Source organism: Heterodontus francisci, chromosome 17 (assembly GCF_036365525.1).
Source record: "Heterodontus francisci isolate sHetFra1 chromosome 17, sHetFra1.hap1, whole genome shotgun sequence".
In the NCBI taxonomy this organism is placed as follows: Eukaryota; Metazoa; Chordata; class Chondrichthyes; order Heterodontiformes; family Heterodontidae; genus Heterodontus; species Heterodontus francisci.
In genome coordinates this window covers 694088-721287 of record NC_090387.1, presented here as the reverse complement: position 1 = coordinate 721287, position 27200 = coordinate 694088, and the positions used below count along the sequence as shown (strand labels likewise).

The 27200-nt window shown below is 45.3% G+C and overlaps 2 protein-coding genes across 4 annotated transcripts in view; both read left to right on the top strand.

Annotated features, from left to right (window-relative positions):
• Positions 1-7636, top strand: part of utp4 (UTP4 small subunit processome component) — a 99665-nt gene extending 92029 nt beyond the window's left edge. The window contains exon 17 of the mRNA XM_068048949.1: positions 7563-7636. The gene's annotated coding sequence lies outside the window, so the exon portion shown is untranslated. The remainder of the gene's footprint in view (positions 1-7562) is intronic.
• Positions 1-27200, top strand: part of sntb2 (syntrophin, beta 2) — an 80102-nt gene that overhangs the window by 15393 nt on the left and 37509 nt on the right. For all 3 annotated transcript variants that reach the window (XR_010976635.1, XR_010976636.1, XM_068048950.1), the window contains exons 2-3: positions 7563-7767; positions 19627-19822. Coding sequence is in view for 1 of the 3 variants with exons in the window: in XM_068048950.1 (XP_067905051.1) it covers positions 7563-7767; positions 19627-19822 (401 nt within the window). In the remaining 2 variants the exon portion in view is untranslated. The remainder of the gene's footprint in view (positions 1-7562; positions 7768-19626; positions 19823-27200) is intronic.

The following is a 27200-nucleotide window of genomic DNA, read 5'->3' as shown; positions in this document are numbered from 1 at the left end:
AAAGTCTCTGGCTATCCACTCTATCTATGCCTCTCATCATCTTGTACGCCTCTATCAAGTCACCTCTCATCCTTCTTCGCTCCAATGAGAAAAGCCCTAGCTCCCTCAATCTTTCTTCGTAGGACATGCCCTCCAGTCCAGGCAGCATCCTGGTAAATCTCCTCTGCACCCTCTCTAAAGCTTCCACATCCTTCCTATAATGAGGCGACCAGAACTGAACACAATATTCCAAGTGTGGTCTAACCAGGGCCTTATAGAGCTGCAGCACAACCTCGCGGCTTTTAAACTCAATCCCCCTGTTAATGAAAGCCAACACACCATATGCCTTCTTAACAGCCCTATCAACTATGGACATGGACCCCAAGATCCCTCTGTTCCTCCACACTGGGCGGCACAGGGGCGCAGTGGTTAGCACCGCAGCCTCACAGCTCCAGCGACCCGGGTTCAATTCTGGGTACTGCCTGTGTGGAGTTTGCAAGTTCTCCCTGTGTCTGCGTGGGTTTCCTCCGGGTGCTCCAGTTTCCTCCCACATGCCAAAGACTTGCAGGTTGATAGGTAAATTGGCTGTTAGCAATTGCCCCTAGTATAGGTAGGTGGCAGGGAAATATAGGGACAGATGGGGTTGTGGTAGGAATATGGGATTAGTGTAGGATTAGTATGAATGGGTGGTTGATGGTCGGCACAGACTCGGTGGGCCAAAGGGCCTGTTTCAGTGCTGTATCTCAAAACTAAACTACCAAGAATCCTGTCTTTAAGCCTGTATTCCGCATTCAAATTCGACCTTCCAAAATGAATCACTTCACACTTTTCCAGGTTGAACTCCATCTGCCACTTCTCAGCCCAGCTCTGCATCCTGTTAATGTCCCGTTGCAACCTACAACAGCCTTCCACACTATCCACAACTCCAACAACCTTCGTGTCATCGGCAAACTTGCTAACCCAGCCTTCCACTTCCTCATCCAAGTCATTTATAAAAATCACAAAGAGCAGAGGTCCCAGAACAGATCCTTGTGGAACACCACTGGTCACCGAGCTCCATGCTGAATACTTTCCATCTACTACCACCCTCTGACTTCTATGGGCCAGCCAATTTTGTATCCAGACAGCCAACTTTCCCTGAATCCCATGCCTCCTTACTTTCTGAATGAGCCTACCATGGGGAATCTTATCAAACGCCTTGCTAAAATCCATATACACCACATCCACTGCTCTTCCTTCATCAATGTATTTTGTCACATCTTCAAAGAAATCAATAAGGCTTGTGAGGCATGACCTGCCCCTTACAAAGTCATGCTGACTGTCTCTAATCAAACCATGCTTTTCCAAATAATCATAAATCCTGTCTCTCAGAATCCTCTCCAATAATTTGCCCACTGCCGAATTAAGACGGACTGGTCTATAATTCCCAGGGTTATCCCTATTCCCTTTCTTGAACAAGGGAACAACATTTGCCACCCTCCAATCATCCGGCACTACTCCAGTGGACAGTGAAGACGCAAAGATCATCGCCAAAGGCGCGGCAATCTCTTCCCTCGCTTCCCGTAATATCCTTGGGTATATCCCGTCTGGCCCCGGGGACTTATCCGTCCTCATATCATTCAAAATTTCCAGCACATCCTCCCTCTTAACCTCAACCTGTTCGAGCATATTAGCCTGTTCCACGCTGTCCTCACAAACGACCAGGTCCCCCTCACTAGTGAATACTGAAGCAAAGTATTCATTTAGGACCTCCCCTACCTCCTCCGACTCCAGGCACAAGTTCCCTCCACTATCCCTGATCGGCCCTACCCTCACTCTGGCCATCCTCTTGTTCCTCACATAAGTGTGGAACGCCTTGGGATTTTCCTTAATCCTACCCGCCAAGACTTTTTCATGTCCCCTTCTAGCTCTCCTAAGTCCATTCTTCAGTTCCTTCCTGGCTACCTTGTAACCCTCTAGAGCCCTGTCTGATCCTTGCTTCCTCAACCTTAAGTAAGCTTCCTTCTTCCTCTTGACTAGCTGTTCCACATCTCTTGTCATCCAAGATTCCTTCACCCTCCCATCCCTTCCTTGCCTCCTCGGGACAAACCTATCCAGCAGTCGCAGCAAGTGCTCCCTAAACAACCTCCACATTTCTGTCGTGCATTTCCCCGAGAACATCTGTTCCCAATTTATGCTCCCCAGTTCCTGCCTAATTGCATTGTAATTCCCCCTCCCCCAATTAAATATTTTCCCATCCCGTCTGCTCCTGTCCCTCTCCATGACTATAGTAAAGGTCAAGGAGTTGTGATCACTATCACCGAAATGCTCTCCCACTGAGAGATCTGCCACCTGGCCTGGTTCGTTGCCAAGCACCAAGTCCAACATAGCCTCCCCTCTAGTCGGCCTATCTACATATTGAGTCAGGAAACCTTCATGGACACACCTGACAAAAACTGCTCCATCCAAACTATTTGCACTAAGGAGGTTCCAATCAATATTAGGGAAGTTGAAGTCACCCATGACAACAACCCTGTTACTTCTGCACCTTTCCAAAATCTGCCTCCCAATCTGTTCCTCCATGTCTCTGTTACTATTGGGGGGTCTATAGAAAACTCCCAATAAAGTGACTGCTCCTTTCCTGTTTCTGACTTACACTCATAATGACTCAGTAGACAAACCCTCCTCGACGACCTCCCTTTCTGCAGCTGTGATACTATCCCTGATTAGCAATGCCACTCCCCCACCTCTTTTACCTCCCTCCCTCCCTATTCCTTTTGAAACATCTAAAACCCGGAACATCCAACATCCATTCCTGCTCCTGTGATATCCACGTCACCGTAATGGCCACAACATCGTAGCTCCAAGTACTGATCCATGCTCTAAGTTCATCACCCTTATTCCTGACACTTCTTGCGTTTAAAATAGACACACTTCAACCCATCATACTGGCTGCAACTTTGCCCTGTCAACTGTCTAACCTTCCTCACAGACTCTCTGCACTTGGTATCTGCCTGTTCAACAGCTACCTCATCCACTGATCCGTGGCTCCGGTTCCCATCCCCCTGCCAAACTAGTTTAAACCCTCCCGAAGAGCTCTAGCAAACCTCACGCCCAGGATATTGGTGCCCCTCCAGTTCAGATGCAACCCATCCTTCTTGTACAGGTCCCACCTTCCCCAGAAGGTATCCCTATGATCTACATATCTGAATCCCTCCCTCCTACACCAGTTCTGTAGCCACGTGTTCAGCTGCACTCGCTCCCTGTTTCTAGCCTCACTAGCACGTGGCACCGGTAACAATCCTGAGAATACTACTCTGCTCGTCCTGCCTTTCAGCTTCCAACCTAACTCCCTCTCTTCGCTTTTCAGATCCTCATCCCTTTTCCTGGCTATGTCATTGGTACCGATATGTACCACGACCTCTGGCTGCTCCCCCTCCCCCTTAAGAATCCTGTAGACTCGATCCGAGACATCCCTGACCCTGGCAACCGGGAGGCAACATACCATCCGGGAGTCTCGTTCGCGACCACAGAATCTCCTGTCTGTTCCTCTAACCACTGAATCTCCTATCACTATCTCTCTCCTATTCTCCTCCCTTCCCTTCTGAGCCACTGGGCCAGGCTCAGTGCCAGAGACCTGGCCAATGTGGCTTTCCTCTGGTAGGTGATCCCCCTCAACCGTATCCAAAACGGTATACTTATTATTGAGGGGGATGGCCACAGGGGATCCCTGCGCTGTGCGGCTATTCCCTCCCCTGACGGTCACCCAGCTACCTTTATCCTGTAACTTAGATGTCACTACTTCCCTATAACTGCTCTCTATCACACCCTCAGCATCCTGAATGATCTGAAGTTCATCCAGCTCCAGTTCCCTAACGCGATCTGCGAGGAGCTGGAGTTGGGTGCACTTCTCACAGGTGAAGTCAGCAGGGACACCAGTGGTGACCCTCACCTCCCACATCCTGCAAGAGGAGCATGCAACTGCCCTACAGTTCCTACAGATTGGAGGGTAGCTAATGTAACCCCACTATTTAAAAAGGAAGGTAGAGAGAAAACAGGGAATTATAGACTAGTCAGCCTGACATCGGTAGTGGGGAAAATTCTAGAGTCCATTATCAAAGATTTTATAGCAGAGCACTTGGAGAACAGTGGTAGAATCAGACAGTCAGCATGGATTTACGAAAGGGGAATCATGCTTGACAAATCTACTGGAATTTTTCAAGGATGTAACTAGTAGAATTGATGAGAGGGAGCCAGTGGATGTGGTTTATTTGGACTTTCAGAAGGCTTTGGACAAAGTCCCACATAAGAAATGAGCGTGTAAAATTAAAGCGCATGGGATTGGGGGTAGTGTATTGCGATGAATAGAAAATTGGTTGGCGGACAGGAAACAAAGAGTAGGAAAGATGGGTCTTTTTCCAAATGGCAGGCAGTGACTAGTGGGGTACACCAGTCACTGAAGGTAAGCATGCAGGTGCAACAGGCGGTAAAAAAGGCAAATGATATGTTGGCCTTCGTAGCGAGAGGGTTCGAGTACAGGAGCAGGGATGTCTTGCTGCAATTATACAGGGCCTTGGTGAGGCCACACCTGGAATATTGTGTGCAGTTTTGGTCTCCTTATCTGAGGAAGGATGTTCTTGCTATAGAGGGAGTGCAGCGAAGGTTTACCAGACTAATTTCTGGGATGGCGGGACTGACGTATGAGGAGAGATTGAGTCGGTTAGGATTATATTCGCTGGAGTTCAGAAGAGTGAGGGGGGATCTCATAGAAATCTATAAAATTCTAACAGGTCTTGACAGGGTAGATGCAGGAAGGATATTCCCGATGGTGGGGGAGTCCAGAACCAGGGGTCATAGTCTAAGGATACTGGGTAAACCTTTCAGGACTGAGATGAGGAGAAATTACTTCACCCAGAGAGTGGTGAACCTGTGGAATTTGCCACCACAGAAAGCAGTTGAGGCCAAAACATTGTATGTTTTCAAGAAGGAGTTAGATATAGCTCCTGGGGTCTAAAGAGATCAAAGGATATGGGGGAAAGTGGGAACAGGTTACTGAGTTGGATGATCAGCCATGATAATTAATGGCGGAGCAGGCTCGAAGGGCCGAATGGTCTACTGCTCCTATTATTTTCTTATCAGGACCTCCTAGATCTCTGATTTCCCATGATCAATATTTTTTCCCAGTGTCAGTGGTTGAGGCCCAAAATGTCAACATGTAAGATTAGATTGTATATGTGGATGATGAAAGGCTTTGAAAAGATGTGGGAAGAGGGTAAATGAGTCAAACTATATGATCACAGGAGGGTCGTTGCTGTCATGGATTGGTTTTGCCAAACGGCTGATTTCTATCTATTTTGTCTTTTAGTCCCAAATTATTTGTAGTGTAATAGTATCTGTAAACTGAGCTTTCGCCTGCACATTCAAAGCTAGTACATGTTACAGAAAATATTCCAGTTGAAGACTTTGGAAATGTACATTTGAGACTTTCATCCTGTAATTAATCACATCCTGCTGAAGCGCATTCCTGAGATATGCATAGTCTGTGGTTATTAGTAGCAGTGTAGAGCTCTCAATTCCAACTTGGGTATTTAATTTGCCAGGAAATAGATTTGGAAGCAAAATGAGCGTGTTTTTCCTGTGCAGGGCCATCATTGGAGACTGAGCACAGTTGTTGCTGGCTTCTTTGTGTGGTGAGACTGATTTAGATAAATGCCTGTAACTTGGTATAAACTATCTTGACCACAAACTGGCCAGACAGTAGCTTGCTGTGGTGTGCCTCGGGGATTTTAGATGCTTTTTTCATCCAACATCGTGTTTGTCATGCAATTTGTTTGACCTTTATTTTTTATAGTGGATGGGCTGAAATATCAAGCAGTGGGTCAGGATGTCAATAACGATAAAGAGAATCACCTAGTGTTAAATGCAACAAAAATTTCTCCTGCAGATGAATTTATATCTCCATTAGCAAGCAGTACATATTTGCCTTTTCTTCTTGTGCCGAATGCAGGGTGCTTTTAACTGTATGATCCTTCCGCCCACTTCTCCCCCTCCCTCCCTCCGCCGCCCCCTCCCTCCCTCCGCCGCCCCCTCCCCTCCCTCCGCCGCCCCCTCCCCTCCCTCCGCCGCCCCCTCCCCTCCCTCCGCCGCCCCCTCCCCTCCCTCCGCCGCCCCCTCCCCTCCCTCCTCCCTTTTCCCCCCCCCTCCCCCTCCTCGGAAGGAGCAGGTGCTAATTAAACCTGAGAAAGTTTGAAGTTTACAGGGAACTGAGATTGATCTTTTCTCCCAAGCTGTAGTTGAGTTTTGGAATACGTTACTGCAGGAGGACTTGGAAGCAAAAGTTATGAATGAGATAATTAGATGGTTTTCTGGAATGAGGGATGTTGTGGTTGCATGTGGGTGGGTGATATTGAAGCTTGTAGTGAGAAAATGGGGTCGATCAATCACATAAGGCTGGGCTTGTGGAGCTGGAGGGTCGTTCCGAAACTCTTTCTGGGTTGTTAAACTGCTGTATTTTAATGTGAAAGACTGGAACCAGATTGGTTGTATCTCATGATTTGAGTATGGAGTAATCCCTAAGGAATGCTTCAATTCTTTCAATAAATCAGTGAGCAGGCTAAAAGTTTGACAGATGCATTGTATGAAGCATCTGCTTGGGTTTCATTCACTTTCTAGCTAACTTCCTGTGATGCACATGTACCTGACGCCTTTCATAAACTCATGACATCTTTTTAAGTGTAGTTTCTGTAATTTAGGAGACATGTCTGCCAATTTGCATACAGCAAGGTCCCACAAACAACAATGTGATAACTATCAGATTATCTGTTCTAGTGATGTTGAGTGAGGGATAAATATTATTCAGGACACTGGGAGAACATTCTGCCTCTTTGAAATGTGCCAGTAAATCTTTTCAGTCCACCTGGAAGGGCAGTTAGGGCCTCAGTTTAATGTCTCATCTGAAAGACAGCACTTCCGACAGTGCAGCACTCCCTCAGTACTGCCCACCCTCAGTACTGCCCACCCACAGTGCAACACTCTGAGAGGACTGGGTCGAGGGGGAGAGGGAGTGGCAGCCAGACCTGAGGGATGGGGACAAGAGAGGCGGTCAAGGGCTGAGGGTGAGCAAGGTGAGGGAGAGGAGGTCAGGTAGAGGTGAGGAGAGGATAAACAAATCTGCGGGTGGTTTTATTTTGTATTCACTGTTCTGGAGGTATATAGTTGGGATCTGGATATCTGCAGAGCATAACTAGAAATAGTTACTGCAGATTGAATATGTGCTGGGGTCAGGTGGAATGGTGAAGTCTGTCAAAGGTGAGAAAGATCCTGATTTGGCCTTTACTGGTCTACACGGATAATGCACCATGTGCAGATTCCTCTCTGCCTCCCTACATCTGTCCCAGCTGATGATTGGTGTTTTGACTGGTTTTAATGTAGCATTCTTAACTGTGTGAGGGAAAATTAGATGTGTGCAAGTAACTGTAATGTCAACTTCCATAAAACAGTGTCTAATGATCGTTCAGGTGCCCATTGGTACAGTGTTGCTGCGGGCCAGAATTGGAAAAAACTGTTGGTTGCCCCTTCTTGACCTGTGACCTTTTCTCTTCCAGTCACTTACATCCAGGAAGTGACGCCATATTTGAAAAAGCCCTCGTTGATAGCAGACCTGGCATGGGATAGTCTGCCTCCTCATTCTCCACGTCTAGGAGGTGCTGGCTCCTCTTCTCCGAATGATAGTGCCAAAGACAGCAAGATTTTTCCACTGAAGATGTGCCACATCACACGGAATCTGAGCATGCCTGATCCAGAAAGCAGGTTTAGTGCTTCATCCCAATAAATGATCAAAAATTGAAGTAAATAAATATGATCTGATAGCCATTACAGAGACGTGGCTGCAGGATGACGAGGATTGGGTCCTGAATATTGAGGGGTATATGACATTCAAGAAGAACAGGAAGCTGGGTAGCACTGTTAATCGAGGATGGCATTGGTGCAATAGTTAGAGATGACCTTGGTTTAGAAGATCAGGATGTAGAATCGGTTTGGATGGAGATGAGGAATAGTAGGGGAAAGAAGTCACTAGTGGGAGTGGTCTACAGGCCCCCTAACAGTAACCGCAGTGTAGGACGAAGTACACAAGAAGAAATATTAGGTGCTTCTGATAAAGGGACAGTAGTAATCATGGGTGATTTTAATCTACATATAAACTCTAAAAATCAGATTGGCTATAGTAACCTGGATGAGGAATTCATAGAATGCTTTTGAGATTGGTTCCAGAACATGCTGCTCCATGAAACTATCAGAGAGCAGGTTATATTAGACTTGGTATTGTGAAATGTGACAGGGTTAATTAATGACCTCAGAGTAAAGGCACCTCTAGGTAGCAGCAATCACAATATGATTGAATTTTACATCTAGTTTGAAAGAGAGAAGAGTGGGTCTAAGGCTAGTATTTTAAACTTAAATAAGGGCAACTATGTGGGCATGAAATAAAAACAAGAAATACTGGAAATACTCAGCAGGTCTGGCAGCATCTGTGGAGAGAGAAACAACGTTAACGTTTCAGGTCAGTGACCCTTCATCAGAACTATGTGGGCATGAAAGCTGACCTAGCTGAAGTGAACTGGGTTACTAGGCTAGGAGATAGGTCAATAGAGAAGCAGTGGCGGACATTTAAGGGAATATTTCAAAATACTCAGAATAAGTATATTCCTGCTATTAAGAACAATTCTAAGGGGAGGATCCACCATCCATGGTTAACGAAGGAAGTTAAGGAAAGCATCAAACTTAAGGAAAAAACATATAATTGCACGAAAGTGAGTGACAGGTCAGATGATTGGTCAGAATATAAAGAACGGGAGAGAACGACTAAAAGGTTAATCAGGAGAAAGAACTTAGTATGAGTGGAAGCTAACTTGAAATCTAAAAACAGATCGCAAGAGTTTCTACAGGTTTTTAAAATACTTGGAATACTGCGTGCAGTTCTGGTCGCCACATTACCAAAAGGATGTGGATGCTTTGGAGAGGGTGCAGAGGAGGCTCACCAGGATGTTGCCTGGTATGGAGGGCGCTAGCTATGAAGAGAGGTTGAGTAGATTAGGATTATTTTCATTAGAAAGGCGGAGGTTGAGGGGGGACCTGATTGAGGTGTACAAAATCATGAGAGGTATAGACAGGGTGGATAGCAAGAAGCTTTTTCCCAGAGTGGGGGATTCAAATACTAGGGGTCACAAGTTCAAAGTGAGAGGGGAAAAGTTTAGGGGGGATATGCGTGGAAAGTTCTTTACGCAGAGGGTGGTGGGTGCCTGGAACGCGTTGCCAGCGGAGGTGGTAGATGCGAACACGATAGCATCTTTTAAGATGTATCTAGACAGATACATGAATGGGCAGGAAGCAAAGAGATACAGACCCTTAGAAAATAGGCGACATGTTTAGGTAGAGGATCTGGATCGGCGCAGGCTTGGAGGGCCGAAGGGCCTGTTCCTGTGCTGTAATTTTCTTTGTTCTTTGAAAAGATTAAATAAAGTGAGTGTTGGTCCTCGAGAGAGTGAGAATAGAGAGTTAATAGAGAATAAGGAAATAGCAGATGAAATGAATAAATATTTTGCTTCTGTCTTCACTATAGATTATACAAAATTCTGCCAGTATTAGCTGTAAATCAGGAGGTGGAAGGAAGAGAGGAACTTGGTGAAATTACAATCACCAGGGAAGCGGTACTGAGCAAACTGATGGAGCTGCGGGCTGACAAGTCCCCAGGTCCTGATGGGCTTCATCCTAGGGTCTTAAAAGAGGTGGCTAATGAGTCATAGAGTTATACAGAACAGAAACAGGCCCTTTGGCCCATCGTGTCTGTGCCGGCCATACAGCACCAAACATATTCCTGCACTTGGCCTGTAGCCCTGTAATGCTATGGCGTTTCAAGTGCTCATCTAAATACTTCTTAAATGTTGTGAGGGTTCCTGCCTCCTCCAGCTCTTCAGGCAGTGCGTTCCAGATTCCAACCACCCTCTGGTGAAAAAATGTTTCCTCAAATCTCCCCTAAACCTCCTGCCCCTTACCCTAAATCTAGGCCCCTGGTTCTTGACCCCTCCGCTAAAGGAAAAAGTTTCCTCCTATCTAACCTATCAATGCCCCTCATAATTTTGTATATCTCAATCATGTCCCCCCTTAGCCTTCTCTGCTCCAAGGAAAGCAACCCTAGCCTTTTCAGTCTTTCTTCATAGCTGAAATTCTCCAGCCCAGGCAACATCCTGGTGAATCTCCTCTGCACCCTCTCCAGGGCAATCACATCCTTCCTATAGTGTGGTGCCCAGAGCTGTACACAGTACTCCAGCTGTGGCCTAACTAGCGTTTTATACAGCTTCATCATAACCTCCCTGCTCTCATATTCTATGCCTCGGCTAATAAAGGCAAGTATCCCATATGCTTTCCTAACCACCTTATCTACCTGTGCTGCTGCCTTCAGTGATCTGTGGACAAGTACACCAAGGTTCCTCTGACTTTCTGTACTTCCTAGAGTCCTACCATCCATTATATATTCCCTTGCCTTGTTAGTCCTCCCAAAATGCATTACCTCACACTTTTCAGAATTAAATTCCATTTGCCACTGCTCCGCCCATCTTATCAGCCCATCTATATCTCCCTGTAATCTAAGGATTTCCTCCTCACTATTTACAACAGCACCAATTTTCATGTCATCTGTGAACTTACTGATCATGCCATCATTGATGTACACTACAAACTGCAAAGGTCCCAGCACCGATCCCTGTGGTACACCACTGGTCACAGGCTTCCAATCACAAAAGCAACCCTCGACCATTACCCTCTGCCTCTTGCCACGAAGCCAATTTTGGATCCAAATTGCCCTGGGTCCCATGGGCTCTTACCTTCTTAACCAATCTCCCATGCGGGACCTTATTAAAGGCCTTACTGAAATCCATGTCTACTACATCTACTGCTTTACCCTCATCTACACATCTAGTCACTGCCTCAAAATTCAATCAAGTTAGTTAGACGTGATCTTCCCCTGACAAAGCCATGCTGATTATCCCTGATTAATCCCTGCCTCTCCAAGTGGAGATTAATCCTGTCCCTCAGAACCTTTTCCAATATTTTCCCAACCACTGATGTTCGACTTACTGGCCTGTAATTACCTGGTTTATCCCTGCTACCCTTCTTGAATAATGGTACCATAATGAGGTACCAGATGTGTTAATTTTTCAAAATTCGCAAGATTCTGGAAAGGTTCCATTTGACTGGAAAGTAGCAAATATAACCCCTCTATTCAAGAAGTGGGGGAGGCAGGAAACTGGTACCTACAGGCCGGTTAGCTTGACGTCTGTCATGGGGAAGGTGTTAGAATCAATTATTAAGGAGGCTATTGTTGGGCACTTAGAAAAACTCAAGATAATTGGGAATAGTCAGCATGGTTTTGTGAAAGAGAAATTAAGCTTAACCAATTTATTGGAGTTCTTTGAAGGAGTAACATGTGCTGTGGATAAAGGGGAGTCCGTTGACGTACTATAATTGAATTTCCAGGAGGCATTTGACAAGGTGCCACATAAAAGGATATTGCACAAAGTAGGAACTCCTGGTGTTGGGGGTAATATATTAGCATGGATAGAAGATTGGCTGGCTCGCAGAAAACAAAGAGTATGCATAAATGGGTCCTTTTCTGATTGGCAGGATGTGACGAGTGGAGACCCGCAGAGGTCTGTGCTGGGGCCTAAACGTTTTACAATTTATATCAATGACTTAGATGAGGGGAGTGTTGGCATGGTAGCGAAGTTTTCAGATGACACAAAGATAGATAGGAAAGTATGTTGTGAAGAGGATATAAGGAGCTTGAGTGAGTGGGCAAAAATCTGGCAGATGACGTATAATGTGGGAAAATGTGAAGTTGTTCACTTTGGCAGGAAGAATAAAAAAGCAGAGTATTATTTAAATGGAGAACGACTGCAGAATTCCAAGGTGCAGAGGGATCTGCGTGTTCTCGTGCATGAGTCACAAAAAGTTAGTATGCAGGTACAGCAAGTAATAAAGAAAGCTAATGGAATGCTATCCTTTATTATGACAGGAACTGAAAGTAAAAATAAAGATGTTCTGCTTCAGTTAGACAGGGCATTGGTGCGACCACATCTCGAATACTGTGTGCGGATTTGCTGTGCTTATTTAAGGAAGGATGTAAATGCGTTGGAGGCAGTTCAGAGGAGGTTTACCAGATTGATACCTGGAATGAGCGGGTTATCTTATGAGGAAAGGTTGGACAGACTGGGCTTGTTTTCAGTGGAGTTTAGAAGAGTGAGGGGAGACTTGATTGAGAGTCGGAGAGTATCGTGGATAGCACATAGAGAGAGGTGGTCACACCGCAGGCTCAGACTCCACAGGCAGGAAGGGAATGGGTGACCACCAGGCAGAGCAAGAGGACTAGGCAGGCAGTTGAGGAATTCCTGTGGCTATTCCCCTGCAAAACAGATATACTGCTTTGGATACTGTTGGGGGAATAGCCTCTCAGGGGAAAGCAGCAACAGCCCAATTCGTTGCAGCACGGTTGGCTCTGCTGCACAGGGGAGGAGTTAAAAAGTGTGGGAATGCAATAGTTATAGGGGATTCAATTGTAAGGGGAATAGATAGGCGTTTCTGTGGCAGCAAAAGAGACTCCAGGATGGTATGTTGCCTCCCTGGTGCTAGGGTCAAGGATGTCTCAGCGGTTACAGGACATTCTGAAGGGGGAGGGTGAACAGCCAGTGGTCGTGGTACACATTGGTACAAACGACATAGGTTAAAAAAAATGATGAGGTCCTAAAAGCAGAATATAGGGAGCTAGGAAGTAAGTTGGAAAATAGGACCTCAAAGGTAGTGATCTCAGGATTACTACCAGTGCCACGTACTAGTCAGAGTAGAAATAGCAGGATATAGTGGATGAATACGTGGCTGAAGAGATGGTGTGAGGGGGAGGGTTTTAGATCCTGGGACATTGGGACCGGTTCTGGGGGGGGTGGGACCAGTACAAACTGGGACTAATGTCCAAGGGGGGCTACTTGCTCGTGTAGTTGGGGAGGGTTTAAACTAAAATGGCAGGGGGATGGGAACCTTTGCAAGGAGTCAGAGGAGGGGGGATCAAAGACAAGAACAAAAGACAGTAAGGGGAATAAGAAAAGTGATGGGCAGGGAAATCAAGGGCCAGAATCAAACAGGGCCACAGTGAAAAATAGTGGGAAGGGGACAAGTAGTGTTAAAAAGACAAGTCTTAAGGCTTTGTGCCTTAATGCGCGGAGCATTCGCAATAAAGTGGTGAATTAATCGTGCAAATATATGTAAACGGGTATGATATAGTCGGGATTACGGAGACATGGCTGCCAGGTAACCAGGGATGGGAAATGAACATCCAGGGATATTCAGTATTTAGGAAGGACATACAAAAAGAAAAAGGCGGTGGAGTTGCATTGCTGGTTAAAGAGGAAATTAACGCAATAGTGAGGAAAGATATTAGCTCTGCCGATGTGGAATCTGTATGGGTAGAGCTGAGAAACAGTAAGGGGCACAAAATGTTAGTGGGGGTTGTATATAGACCCCCAAACTGTAGTGGTGATCTTGGGAATGGCATTAAACAGGAAATTAGAGACGCATGCGATAAAGGAACATCTGTAATTATGGGTGACTTTAATCTGCATATAGATTGGGCAAATCAAATTTGTCACTATACCGTAGAGGAGGAATCCTTGAAGTGTATACGGGATGGTTTTCTGGACCAATACGTTGAGGAACCAACTAGAGAACAGGCCATCCTAGACTGGGTATTGTGTAATAAGAGAGGAATAATTGACAGTCTAGTGGTGCGAGACCCTTGGGGATGTGCGACCATAATATGATGGTCATTCTCCACCTTGATGAAGAATTCTGAGTTGATTCTGAGACGAGGGTCCTGAATCTTAGTAAAGGAAACTACGAAGGTATGAGGCACGAGTTGGCTATGATGGATTGGGAAACGTTACTTAAAGGGATGACAGTGGATAGGCAATGGCAAACATTTAAACAGCACGTGGATGAACTGCAACAATTGTTTATTCCTGTCTGGCGCAAAAGTAAAAGGGGAAAGGGAACCAAACCATGGCTTACAAGGGAAATTAGAGATAGCATTAGATCCAAGGAAGAGGCATATAAATTTGCCAGAAAAAACAACAGACCTGAGGATTGGGAGCAGTTTAGAATTCAGCAAAGGAGGACCAAGGGATTGATTAAGAAGGGGAAAATAGAGTACGAGAGCAAGCTTGCGGGGAACATAAAAACTGACTGTAAAATTTTCTATAGGTGTGTGAAGAGAAAAAGATTGGTGAAGACAAATGTAGGTCCCTTACAGTCAGAAACAGGGGAATTTATTATAGGGAACAAAGAAATGGCTAACCAACTAAATGTATAGTTTAGTTTAGAGATACAGCACTGAAACAGGCCCTTCGGCCCACCGAGTCTGTGCCAACCATCAACCACCCATTTATACTAATCCTACACGAATCCCATATTCCTACCACATCCCCACCTGTCCCTATATTTGCCTACCACCTACCTATACTAGGGGCAATTTATAATGGCCAATTTACCTACCAAACTGCAGGTCTTTTTGGCTTGTGGGAGGAAACCGGAGCTCCTGGAGAAAACCCACGCAGACACAGGGAGAACTTGCAAACTCCACACAGGCAGTACCCAGAATCGAACCCGGGTCACTGGAGCTGTGAGGCTGCGGTGCTAACCACTGCGCCACTGTGCTGTCCACTTTGGTTCTGTCTTCACAAAGGAGGACGCAACTATCATACCAGAAATGCTGGTGAACACAGGGCTTAGTGAGAGAGAGGAACTGAAGGAAATCAGTATTAGTAGAGAATTGGTGTTGGGGAAATTGATGGGATTGAAGGCCGTTAAATCCCCAGGACCTGATGTTATGCATCCCAGAGTACTTAAGGAAGTGGCCCTAGAAATAGTGGATGCATTGGTGGTCATCTTCCAAGATTCTATAGACTCTGGAATATGTCCTACAGATTGGAGGGTAGCTAATGTAACCCCACTATTTAAAAAGGGAGGTAGAGAGAAAACTGAATTATAGACCAGTCAGCCTGACGTCGGTTGTGGGGAAAATTCTAGAATCCATTATCAAAGATTTTATAGCAGAGCCGGGCGGCGCAGTGGTTAGCACCGCAGCCATTGGCTGGTGGTGCAGGGACTGTGGGACTTGGATTGGGGGTTTTGGGCACGAGATGTGGGGGGAATATGGGGAGGAGTGTTTTTGTGTGGCTGGTGGTGGTGGCCTGGGGCTTGCGCCCATGGGGTTGGTGGAGGCAGAGATGGTGAATGCTTTCAGGGGGAAGTTGGAGGACCACTTGAAGGAAATAAATTTGCAGAGCTACAGGGATCGAGCAGGGGAGTGGGATTGACAAATAGGTCAGTGGAGAGCCAGCATGGACGTGATCAGCCGAATGGCCGCCTCCTGTGCCCTAAATGACACACACAAAAATTTCCTAGATTTGTTAAAGGTCCCGGTGGATTGGAAAACTGCAAATGTAACACCTCATTCATTTGAGGGTGGGGTAAAATAAAAGCAGGAAACTGTAGGTCAGTTAGCGTAACATCTGTCATTGGGAAAATGCTGGAATATATTAGTAAGGTAAAAGTAGGACATCTAGAAAATTGTAATGCAATCAGGCAGAGTAAACATGGTTTCAAGAAAGTGAGATAGTGTTTGACTAATTTTAGAAATCTTTGAGGATGAAACAAGCAGAGTGGATAAAGGAGAACCTGTAGATGTGTATTTGGATTTCTAAAAGGCATTTGATGAGGTGCGACATAAAAGGTTACTATGCAAGATAAGAGCTCGTGGCGTTGGAGGTGAAATATTAGCATGGATAGAGGATTGGCTAATAAACAGAAAACTGTTGGGATAAATGGGTCATTTTCATGTTGGTGAACTATAACTAGTGGAGTGCCACAGGGGTCACTGCTAGGGCCTCAACTATTTACGAGTTATTTTAATGACTTGAGTGAAGGGACCGAGTATATTGTAGCCAAATTTGCGGGCTATACAAAGATAGGTTGGAAAGCAAATAATGAGGACACAAAGTGTCTGCAAAGGGGTATAGATAGGTTGAGTGTGCAAAAGTTTGGCAGATGGAGTATAATGTGGGAAGATGTGAGGTTGTCCACTTTGGCAAGAAGAATAGAAAAGCAAAATATTATTTACATGGAGAAAGACTGCAGAATGTTGCAGTACAGAGGGATCTGGGTGTCCTTGTACATGAATCACAAAACATTAGCATGCAGGTACAGCAAATAATTAGGAAGGCAAATGAAATGTTGCCATTTATTGCAAGAGGAGTGGAGTATAAAAGTAGGGAAGTCTTGCGACAGTGGTGGAGGGCACTGCTGAGATTGCACCTTAAGTACAGCATATAGTTTTGGTATCCTTATTTAAGGGATATAAGTGCATTGGGAGCAATTCAGAGAAGGTTCACAAGGCTGATTTATGGGACAAAGGGGTTGTCTTAGGAAAAGTTGAGCAAGTTGGGCCTATACTCATTGGAGTTTAAAAGAATGAGAGGTAATCTTATTGAAAATAAAAGAAGGATTCTGAGGGGGGCTAGACAGGGTAGATGCTGGGAGGATGTTTCCCCCGTGGAGGAATCTAGAACTGGGGGCACAATTTCAAATGATGGGGTTTCCTTTTTTAGACAGAAATGAGGAATTTCTTCTCAGAGCGTCGTTAATCTTTGGAAGTCTTTTCCCCAGAGAGCAGTGGAGGCTGGGTCATTGAATATGTTCAAGGCTGGGTGAGACAGTTTTTTTGATCTGCAAGGAAGTCTAGGGTTATAGGGGGCAGACAGGAAAGTGGAGTTACGGTCACAATCAGATCAGCCATGATCTTATTGAATGGCGGAGCAGGCTCAAGGGGCCGAATGCCCTTCCACTGCTCTTATTATATACCCTGCACCCCAAATGCCGCGCTGAGGTGCTCCCCTAATACTTGCTCCTGGTTCTCACAACCCAGACAAGTTACCAGTTTTGCTTCCTTCCAATCTGAGCTCCCTCTCAGGTTCCCATCCCCCTGACAATTTAGTTTAAACCCTCCCCAACAGCACTAGCAAATCTCCCTGCGAGGATATTCGTCCCAGTCCTGTGAAGATGCAACCCGTCCATCTTGTACAGGTCCCACCTGCCCAGAACCGGTCCCAATGTCTCCTAAATCTGATGCCCTCCTTTCTACACCAGTTCTCCAGCCATGTGTTCAATTGCTCAATTCTCTTATTCCGATGCTCACTTACATGTGGGACTGGGAGTAATCCTGAGATTACTGCTTTTGCAGTCCTGTTTTTTAATCTTTTTCCTAGCTCCCAAAATCTGCTTTCAGAACTTCATCCCCCTTCTTGCCTATGTCATTGGTACCAATGTGGACCACGACCTATGACTGTTCACCCTCCCCCAGAGCGATGTCCTGCAGCCACTCCGTGTCATCCTTGAACCTGGCACTAGGGAGGCAACACACCATCCTGGAGTCACGTTTACTGCCACGGATACACCTTTCCGTTCCCCTTACTAACGAATCTCCTATCACTACTGCTCTTCCACTCCTCTTCCTCCCCTCCTGTGCAGCTGAGCGACCTGTGGTGCCTCAAACTTGACTCTGACTGCACTCCTCTGAGGAACCATCACCATCACCAGTATCTAAAATGAAAAACTGATTAGTGAGTGAGATCATATCAGGGGATTCCTGCACTACCTGTCTGGTTCTCTTAGACTGCCTGGCAGTCACCCATTCCCTATCTGCCATATTCCTTTTGCTTCTCAACTCTAACCAAATGGATTCTGTCCTTGCCCCCTCAAGGGCATCCCCTCTTTCCAACACTACAATATCTTCCCTAATCAGCACTGCTACCCCACTTCCCTTTTTTCTTTCTCTATCTTTTCTGAACACTTTATTGCGTGCCCAGGCCTCTCCATTTCTAAGCTGTATTCCCGTACTGCTACTTGTGCTTGTAGCTCACCAATCCTATTCACCACGCTTTTACTTACATGCATTGTAATCTTGTCCTTGCATTTCTCATAGCCTTTCTCAGTCTGCTATCTAATATGGAACTACTCCCTTCTCTAGGACTGTCCAACAGTCACATTATGCACCTTATTCCTCTCTCCTATTTCTACATGCTGGTGCATATAGTTTAATTTAGTTTAAACCCTCCCCAACCACACTAGTGAATCTCCCCGCGAAGGCATTGGCCGCAATCCTGTTGAGGTGCAACCTCTCCCTTTTGAATAGATGTCTTCTGCCCCAGAACTGGTCCTAATGCCCCAAGAATCTGAAGCTCTTCCTCCTACACCATGCTTCACGCCATGTGGTGTTCTGCCATATCTTCCTATTTCTACTGTTGCTAACACGTAGCACTGGGAGTAATCCAGAGATTACTACCTATGAGGTCCTATTCTTTAACTTCCGCCCTATCTCCTGAAAATCTGACCGTAGGACCTCAATACGTGCCCTTGCTATGTCATTGGTACCAATGTGTACCACAACTTCTGGCTTACTCCCTTCCACTGCGGAATATCCTGCATGATGTGCTGGACTCTCAGTGATGGTTACAGAATTGCCTGTCTGTCCCCTGACACTGGAATCTCCTATAATAACTGCATTTCTACACTTTGCTGCTCCCTCCTGTATAGTCCCTTACCCATTGGTGCCATCGTCCTGACTGCACTCCTTCAAGGTGTAGTCACTCCCAGCAGTCTCAGTGCTGAGTACCTGTTTGAGAGTGTACTTTGAGGAGAGATTGAGTCGAATAGGCCTTTGCTCTCTGGCATTTAGAAGAATGAGAGGGGATGTCTTTGAAATATAAGATTCTGAGAGGACTTGATGGGGTAGATGCTGAGAAGTTGTTTCCCCTGTCTGGGGAGTTGAGAACTGGGAGAACAAAGTTTCAGGATAAGGGGTTGATCATTTAGGACTGAGATGAGAAATTTCTTCACTGAGGGTTGAGTGTTTTGGAATTCTCTACCCAGAGGTCTATGGATGCTTAGTTCTTCAGTATATCCTAGCTTGAAATCGATACGGATCAAGGGAAATGGAGTTATGTCAGGAAAGTGGAGGTGAGGTCGAGGATCAGCCATGATTTTAAATGGCTGAGCAGGCTCAAGGGGCCGCACCTATTCCTTATGTTCTTATGTAACACCGATATACCTCACAACCTTCAATGTAACATTGTTAGTGATACACCCAAATGCCTCACTATTGCATTGATATACCCGATTTCACTTCTTATATCACTGATGTGCCTCACACTGTAAACTTTGGATATACACCCACCCCACACTACAACATTGTGATATATCCCACACTGTTACCTACACCCCTCACAGTAATACTCTGATATGCCCCACATCCCTCACTGTGCACACTGGTATACCCCTCACACTCCTCTCAGTGTAACACACTAATATACCCCACCCCCTCATGGTCACCCTCTGATACACCCCACATCCCTCACTGTTGCACTCTGATACACCCCGCACCCCTCATTGTCACACCCTGGTATACCCCACATCCCTCATGTATATTTATTGTTTAAATTGTTTTTGTTCACAAAGAACAACGCTGCTTCCTGGTGCTGACTCTCCATTCCCCACATGTTGTTCCCGCAGGTTGTTTGAACTACACTCTCCCGATGGCAGGCACGTAATCATTCTGCGGAGCAAAGACACCGTCACTGCACATACCTGGTTCATGGCAATTCACACGAGTATCACGGCGCTGATTCCTCAGGCACTTTCGGAGCTGAACGAGCTGCTCGGCCTCAGTGGCAGGGCCATACAACACCTCGGCTGGCTGGCTGAGCAGGTAGAGAATTCTCACTGTTCACCTTGTTTGTTATCGGCTTCTGAAGGCAAGCTTTGTGTTTGATTGAAGTTTAGCTAGTTATTACTCAGTTTATGCTTCTGTTTTGGGAACCTGTATAATGATTCCAGTAACCTGGCAACATGGCGCAGGCTGAATCCATTCATGGTGCGTTCTAATCTGACTCAAGGTTACCTCATGTCCCAGTTCAAAGTTACGCTGGTAAATGCACAAGCTTGGAAGGGGTCCAGTGGTGGAGAGGCTGAGGTGACACTGGAGACTAGAAGCATTTAATGGTAGCAGCACAGAAGGCGGCCATTTGGCCTGTTGTGTCCATGATGGCTCTTCAAAAGCATCTCAGCGAATTTCACTCCCCCACCTTTTCCCTGTAGCCCTGTAATTTCTTTTCCCTTCAGGTACTTATCTAATTCTCCATGGAAAGCCACAATTGAATCTGCTGCCACCACACTATGAACGTACAAATTAGGAGCAAAAGAAAACCATTCAGCCCTTCGAGCCTGCTCTGCCATTTGATAAGATCATGGCTGACCTGATTGTGGCCTCAACTCTACTTTCCTGTCCACCTGTTTTACCTTTGACTCCCTTGTCAATCAAGAATCTATCTAACTCAGCCTTGAATATATTCAATGACCCAACCTCCACTTCTCTCTGGGGAAGGGAATTCGACAGACTAACAACCCTCAGAGAAAGATTTTCTTCTCATCTCTGTCTTAAATTGGAAACCCCTCATTTTTAAGCTGTGTCCCCGAGTTCTAGTCTCTCCCATATGGGGAAACATTCTTCCAGCAACCACCCTGTCAAGAGCTCTCCGGATTTTATATCTTTCAATAAAATCACCTCTCATTCATCTAAACTCCAATGGATACAGGCCCAACCTGTCCAACCTCTCCTCATAAGATAACCCCCTAATCCCAGGAATCAATCAAGTGAACCTTCTCTTAACTGCTTCTAATACAATTATATTGTTTCTTAAGTAAGGAGACCAAAACTCTATGCAGTACTCCAGATGTGTTCTCACCAACACCCTGTACAACTGTAGCAAAACTTCCTTACTTTTATATTCCATTCCCCTTGCAATAAACGACAACATTCCATTTGCCTTCCTAATCACCTGCTGTACCAGCATACAACCTTTCGTGATTCATATCCCAGGACATCCAGATCCCTCCGTACCACAGAGTTCTGCATTTCTCTCCAGTTAAATAATATACTGCTTTTCTATTCTTCCTGCCAAAGTGGACAAGCTCACATTTTCCCACATTACATCATCTACCAAATTTTGCCACTCCCTTAACCTATCTTTATCCCTTTGCAGATTCTTTGTGCTCGTCACAACTTACTCTCCTACCTATTTTTGTGTCATCAGCAAATTTAGCAACCATCCATTCGGTCCCTTCATCCAAGTCATTAGCATATATTGTAAATAGTTGAGGCCCCAGCACTGATCCCTGTGGCACTCCTAGTTGCAGTTTGCCAACCCGAAAATGATCCATTTATCCCTACTCTCTGCTTCCTGTTAGCTAACCAATCCTCTATTCCTTCTACAAATATATATAAAGGAATAGCATAGCTAAAGTGAGCATTGGTCCCTTAGAGGATGAGACTGGGAATTAATAATGGGAAATGAAATGGCAGAGGCTTTGAACATGCATTTTGTATCTGTCATCACAGTAGAAGACACAAAAATCATCCCAAGAAGAGTACAGGATCAGGAGGCAAAAGGGAGACAGGAACTTAACAACCACTATATCCAGAGAAAAAGTAATGGGAATACTAATGGGAAGAAAGACTGATGAGTCCCCTGGACCTGATGGCCTGCACCGAGGATCTTAGAAGAAGTGGCTACAATGATAGTGGATGCATTGGTTGTAATTTTTCAAAATTCCCTAGATTCTAGAAAGGTCCCAACAGATTGGAAAACCACAAATGTAACACCTCTGTTCAAGAAAGGAGGGAGACAGAAAGCAGGAAACTATTGGCCAGTTAGCCTAATATCTGTTGTTGAGAAAATGCTAGAATCTGTTATTAAAGAGGTAGTAGCAAGACATCTATAAAACCACATACAATTAGGCAAAGCCAACATAGTTTTGTGAAAGGAAAATCATGTTTGACTAATTTGTTAAGAGTTCTTTAAGGGTGTATCAAGCAGGGTGGATAAAGGAGGACCAGTAGATGTAGTGTATTCGGATTTCCAAAAGGCATTCGATAAGGTGCCACATAAAAGATTACTACACAAGTTAAGAGGTCATGGTGTTGGGGGTGATATATTTGCATGAATAGAGGATGGGCTAACTAACAGGAAAGAGAGTGTCAGGATAAATGAGTCATTTGCAGTTGACAAACTGTAACTAGTGGAGTGCCACAGGGATTAATGCTGAGGCTTCAACTATTAACCATCTATATTAATGACTTGGATGAAGGGACCGAGTATATTGTAACTACATTTGCTGACGATACGACGATAGGTAGTAAAGCAAGTTGCGTGGAGGATACAAAGAGTCTGCAAAGCGATATGGATAGGTTAAGTGGGCAAAATTTTGGCAGATGGAGTATAATGTGGGAAAGTGTGAGGTTGTTCACTTTGGCAGGAAGAATAGAAAAGGAGAATATTTAAATAGAGAGACTGCAGAATATTGCAGTTTAGAGGGACCTGGGTGTCCTTGTACATAAATCACAACGTCAACATGCAGGTACAGCAAGTAATTAGGAAGGCAGATAGAATGTTGGCCCTTATTGCAAGGGGGTTGGAGTGTAAAAGTAGGGACATTTTGCTACAGCTGTACATAACATTGGCGAGACCATACCTAGAGTACTGTGTACAGTTTTGGTCACCTTATTTATTTGGCCTAACCATCAGCCTCAAGAAAATGAACATTATGGGACAGGACGTCAGAAATCATCAATATCGGCGACCACGCTCTGGAAGTGGTTCAAGAGTTCACCTACCTAGGCTCAGCTATCACCTGTCTCTCGATGCAGAAATCAACAAGCGCATGGGAAAGTCTTCCACTGCTATGTCCAGACTGGCCAAGAGAGTGTGGGAAAATGGCACACTGACATGGAACACAGTGGTTAGCACCACAGCCTCACAGCTCCAGTGACCCGGGTTCAATTCTGGGTACTGCCTGTGTGGAGTTTGCAAGTTCTTTCTGTGTCTGTGTGGGTTTTCGCCGGGTCCTCCGGTTTCCTCCCACCACCAAAGACTTGCAGGTTGATAGGTAAATTGGCCATTATAAATTGTCCCTTGTATAGGTAGGTGGTAGGGGAATATAGGGACAGGTTGGGATGTGGTATGAATATGGGATTAGTGTAGGATTAATATAAATGGGTGGTTGATGGTCGGCACAGACTCGGTGGGCCGAAGGGCCTGTTTCAGTGCTGTATCTCTAAATAAAATAAAAAATAAAGTCCGCGTGTATCGAGCCTGTGTCCTCAGTACCTTGCTCTATGGCAGCGAGGCCTGGACAACGTATGTCAGCCAAGAGCGATGTCTCAATTCATTCCATCTTCGTTGCCTCCGGAGAATCCTTGGCATCAGGTGGCAGGACCGTATCTCCAACACAGAAGTCCTCGAGACGGCCAACATCCCCAGCTTATACACCCTACTGAGTCAGCGGCACTTGAGATGGCTTGGCCATGTGAGCCGCATGGAAGATGGCAGGATCCCCAAGGACTCATTGTACAGCGAGCTCGCCACTGGTATCAGACCCAACGGCCGTCCATGTCCCTGCTTTAAAAACTTCTGCAAACACGACATGAAGTCCTGTGACATTGATCACAAGTCGTGGGAGTCAGTTGCCAGCGATCGCCAGAGCTGGCGGGCAGCCATAAAGGCAGGGCTAAAGTGTGGCGAGTCGAAGAGACTTAGCAGTTGGCAGGAAAAAAGACAGAAGCGCAAGGGGAGAGCCAACTGCGAAACAGCCCTGACAACCAATTTTATCTGCAGCACCTGTGGAAGAGTCTGTCACTCTAGTATTGGCCTTTATAGCCACTCCAGGCGCTGCTCCACAAACCACTGACCACCTCCAGGCACTTACCCATTGTCTCCCGAGACAAGGAGGCCAAAGAAGAAGAAGATTTAAGGAGGAATATACTTGCATTGGAAACAGTTCAGAGGTTTACTGGGCTGATTGCTGCGTTGAGGGTTTGTCTTAAGAGGAAAGGTTGAGCAAATTGGGCCTATACCCCTTGAAGTTTAGAAGATTGAGAGGTGATCTTATTGAAATGAATAAGACTCTGAGGGGCTTGACAGGGTAGCTGCTGAGAGGATGTTTCCCCCTACATTGGGGGAATGTAGTACTGGGCGAACAATTTCAAATTAAGGGGTCTTCCTATTAAGACTGAGATGAGGAGGAATTTCTTATTTTATTTTTTTATTTAGAGATACAGCACTGAAACAGGCCCTTCGGCCCACCGAGTCTGTGCCAACCATCAACCACCCATTTATACTAACCCTACACTAATCCCATATTCCTACCACATCCCCACCTTCCCTATATTCCCCTACCACCTACCTATACTAGGGGCAATTTATAATGGCCAATTTACCTATCAACCTGCAAGTCTTTGGCTGTGGGAGGAAACTGGAGCACCCGGCGAAAACCCATGGGGTTCACAGGGAGAATTTGCAAACTCCGCACAGGCAGTACCCAGAATTGAACCCGGGTCGCTGGAGCAGTGAGGCTGTGGTGCTAACCACTCTTCTCTGAGAGTTGTTAGTGTTAGGAATTCTCTTCCCCAGCAAGCAGTGGAGACTGTGTCATTGAGTATATTCAAGGCTGAGTTAGACAGATCTTTGATTGACAAAGGAGTCCAGGGTTATGGGGGACAGGCAGGAAAGTGGAATTAAGGCCACAATCAGATCAGCGTGATCTTGTTAAATGGTGGAGCAGGCTTGAAAGGCTGAATGGCCCACTGCTGTTGCTCCTATTTCTTGTGCTGTCATGTCACCTTTGGTTCTTTTGCCCTCTGGTTCTCAATGCTTCTGCCAATGGTAACAACTTCTCTCTACTCTGGCTGGATCCCTCATAATTTTGAACACTTCTATCAAATCTCCTCTCCACCTTCTCTTCTCTAAGGAGAACAGCCCCAGCTTCTTCGATCTATCCTTGTAACTGAAGTCCTGCATCCCTGAAACCATTCTCATAACTCTTTTCTCCACCCTGTTACGAGCAAGGCTGGAGGAGTGTACTGTCTTTCTCTAGTTCCACTTCTCCGCAGGTCACAGCATTTATTTAAATGTTTACCCAGTTACCGATATGGCCAATTATATACTCTCTTTTTATTTCAGAATAAAATCCACCAACCAGGTTTCTTTAATAAACAACAAAATTATTAATTTATTATAAAATGAGACTTATTCAGTAAAGATGCAAAGCATGAACACACATATTGAAATATGAAAGTTCCTTTATAAATTAGTCCAGCAAGTGTGCACACGCACACACACACATACACATACACACCAGTTAAAGAAAAAATAAAGGAGTTTTCTCTGCAGAGATCTCTTTACAAAATGACAGAAAAAATACTTTGGTCAAATACTTGTTAATTCTTGAAGAAAAAGGATAAGATATGGAATGATATAAGTTGTCCCTTTATTCTGACATCCCAAATACGTGTAGACGACTGTCACTGGGATCTTTTTGGAGCTGTTCTCTTAAGGTGACGTCGAGGCTTAGTCTGGCAGGCTTTTCAGGAGATATATGAACATACGAATTAGGAGCAGAAGTAGGCTATTCGGCCCCTCTAGTCTGCTCTGCCATTCAGTAAGCTCATGGCTGATATGTTTGTGTCTCAAATTCCACACTCCCATCTACCCCCCGATAACCTTTGATGCTCTTGCCTAACAAGAACCTATCTACCTCCGCCTTAAAAATATTTAATGACCCCGCCTCCCCCACCTTCTGAGGTAGAGTGTGCCAAAGTCGCACAACCCTCTGAGAGAAAATAATTCTCCTCATCTCTGTCCTAATTTTAAAACAGTGCCCCCTAATTCTGGACTCCCCCACAAGAGGAACCCTACTTTTCACATCCACCCTGTCAAGACAGTTCAGGATGTTATATACTTCAATCAAGTCTCCCCTCACTCTTCAAAACTCGTGAAAACAAGCCCAGTCTGTTCAACCTTTCCTCATAAGACAACTCTCTCATTCCAGGTATCAATCCAGTAAACCTCCTCTGAACCACCTCCAACACATTCACATCCTTCCTTAAATGATGAGACCAAACTGCACACAGTATTCGAGATGTGGTTTCACCAATGCCCTGTATCACTGAAGCATAACCTCATTACTTTTATTTTCAATTGCTCTGGTAATAAAGGATAGTGTTCCATTATCCTTCTTTATTTCTTGCTGTACCTGCATACTGACGATTTGTGACTCATGCACTAGAACACCTAGATCCCTCTGCACCTCGGAGTTCTGCAGTCGTTTTCCGTTTAAGTAATACTCTGCTTTTTTATTCTTCCTGTCAGTGAATGACTTCACATTTTCCAACATTATATTCCATCTGCCAGATTTTTGCCCATTCACTCAACCTATCTATATTGGTCTGCAAGCTCCTTATGTCTTCACAACATACTTTCCTACCTATCTTTGTGTCATCTGCAAATTTAGCTACCATGTCATCGCTCCCCTCACCTAAGTCATTGATATAAATTGTAAAAAGTTGAGGCCCCAGCACAGAGCCCTGCGGGACTCCACCCGTCACATCCTGCCAATCAGAAAAGGTCCCATTTCTGCATACTCTGTTTTTTATTTTTTTTAATTTATTTAGAGATACAGCACTGAAACTCGGCCCACCGAGTCTGTGCCGACAAACAGCCACCCATTTATGCTAACCCTAGAGTAATCCCATATTCCCTACCTACACTAGGGGCAATTTATAACAGCCAATTTACCTATCACCTGCAAGTCTTTGGATGTGGGAGGAAACTGGAGCACCCGGAGAAAACCCACGCAGACACAGGGAGAACTTGCAAACTGTTTTCTGCCAGCCCACCAGTCTTCTATCCATGCTAATATATCCATGAGCTCCTACTATGCGCAATAACTTTTTATGTGGCACCTTGTCAAATGCCTTCTGAAAATCCAAGTACTGTACGTCAACAGGCTCCCCTTTATCCACGGCGCATGTTACCCCTTCAAAGAACTCCAATAAATTGGTTAAACATGATCTCCCTTTCTCAAAACCATGCCAACATGACATCACAGGAAAGCTGGAAGGTGATTGGTTGGTGAGTAACTGCTGTTAGGGAATAGCTCTAAATAGCTGGCTTAGTAACTAAGATAAGAAAGGTCTACGGTTTATTTTCATATATAGTAAGTAGTGTTTTTTAGGGAGTTCTGTAGTAACG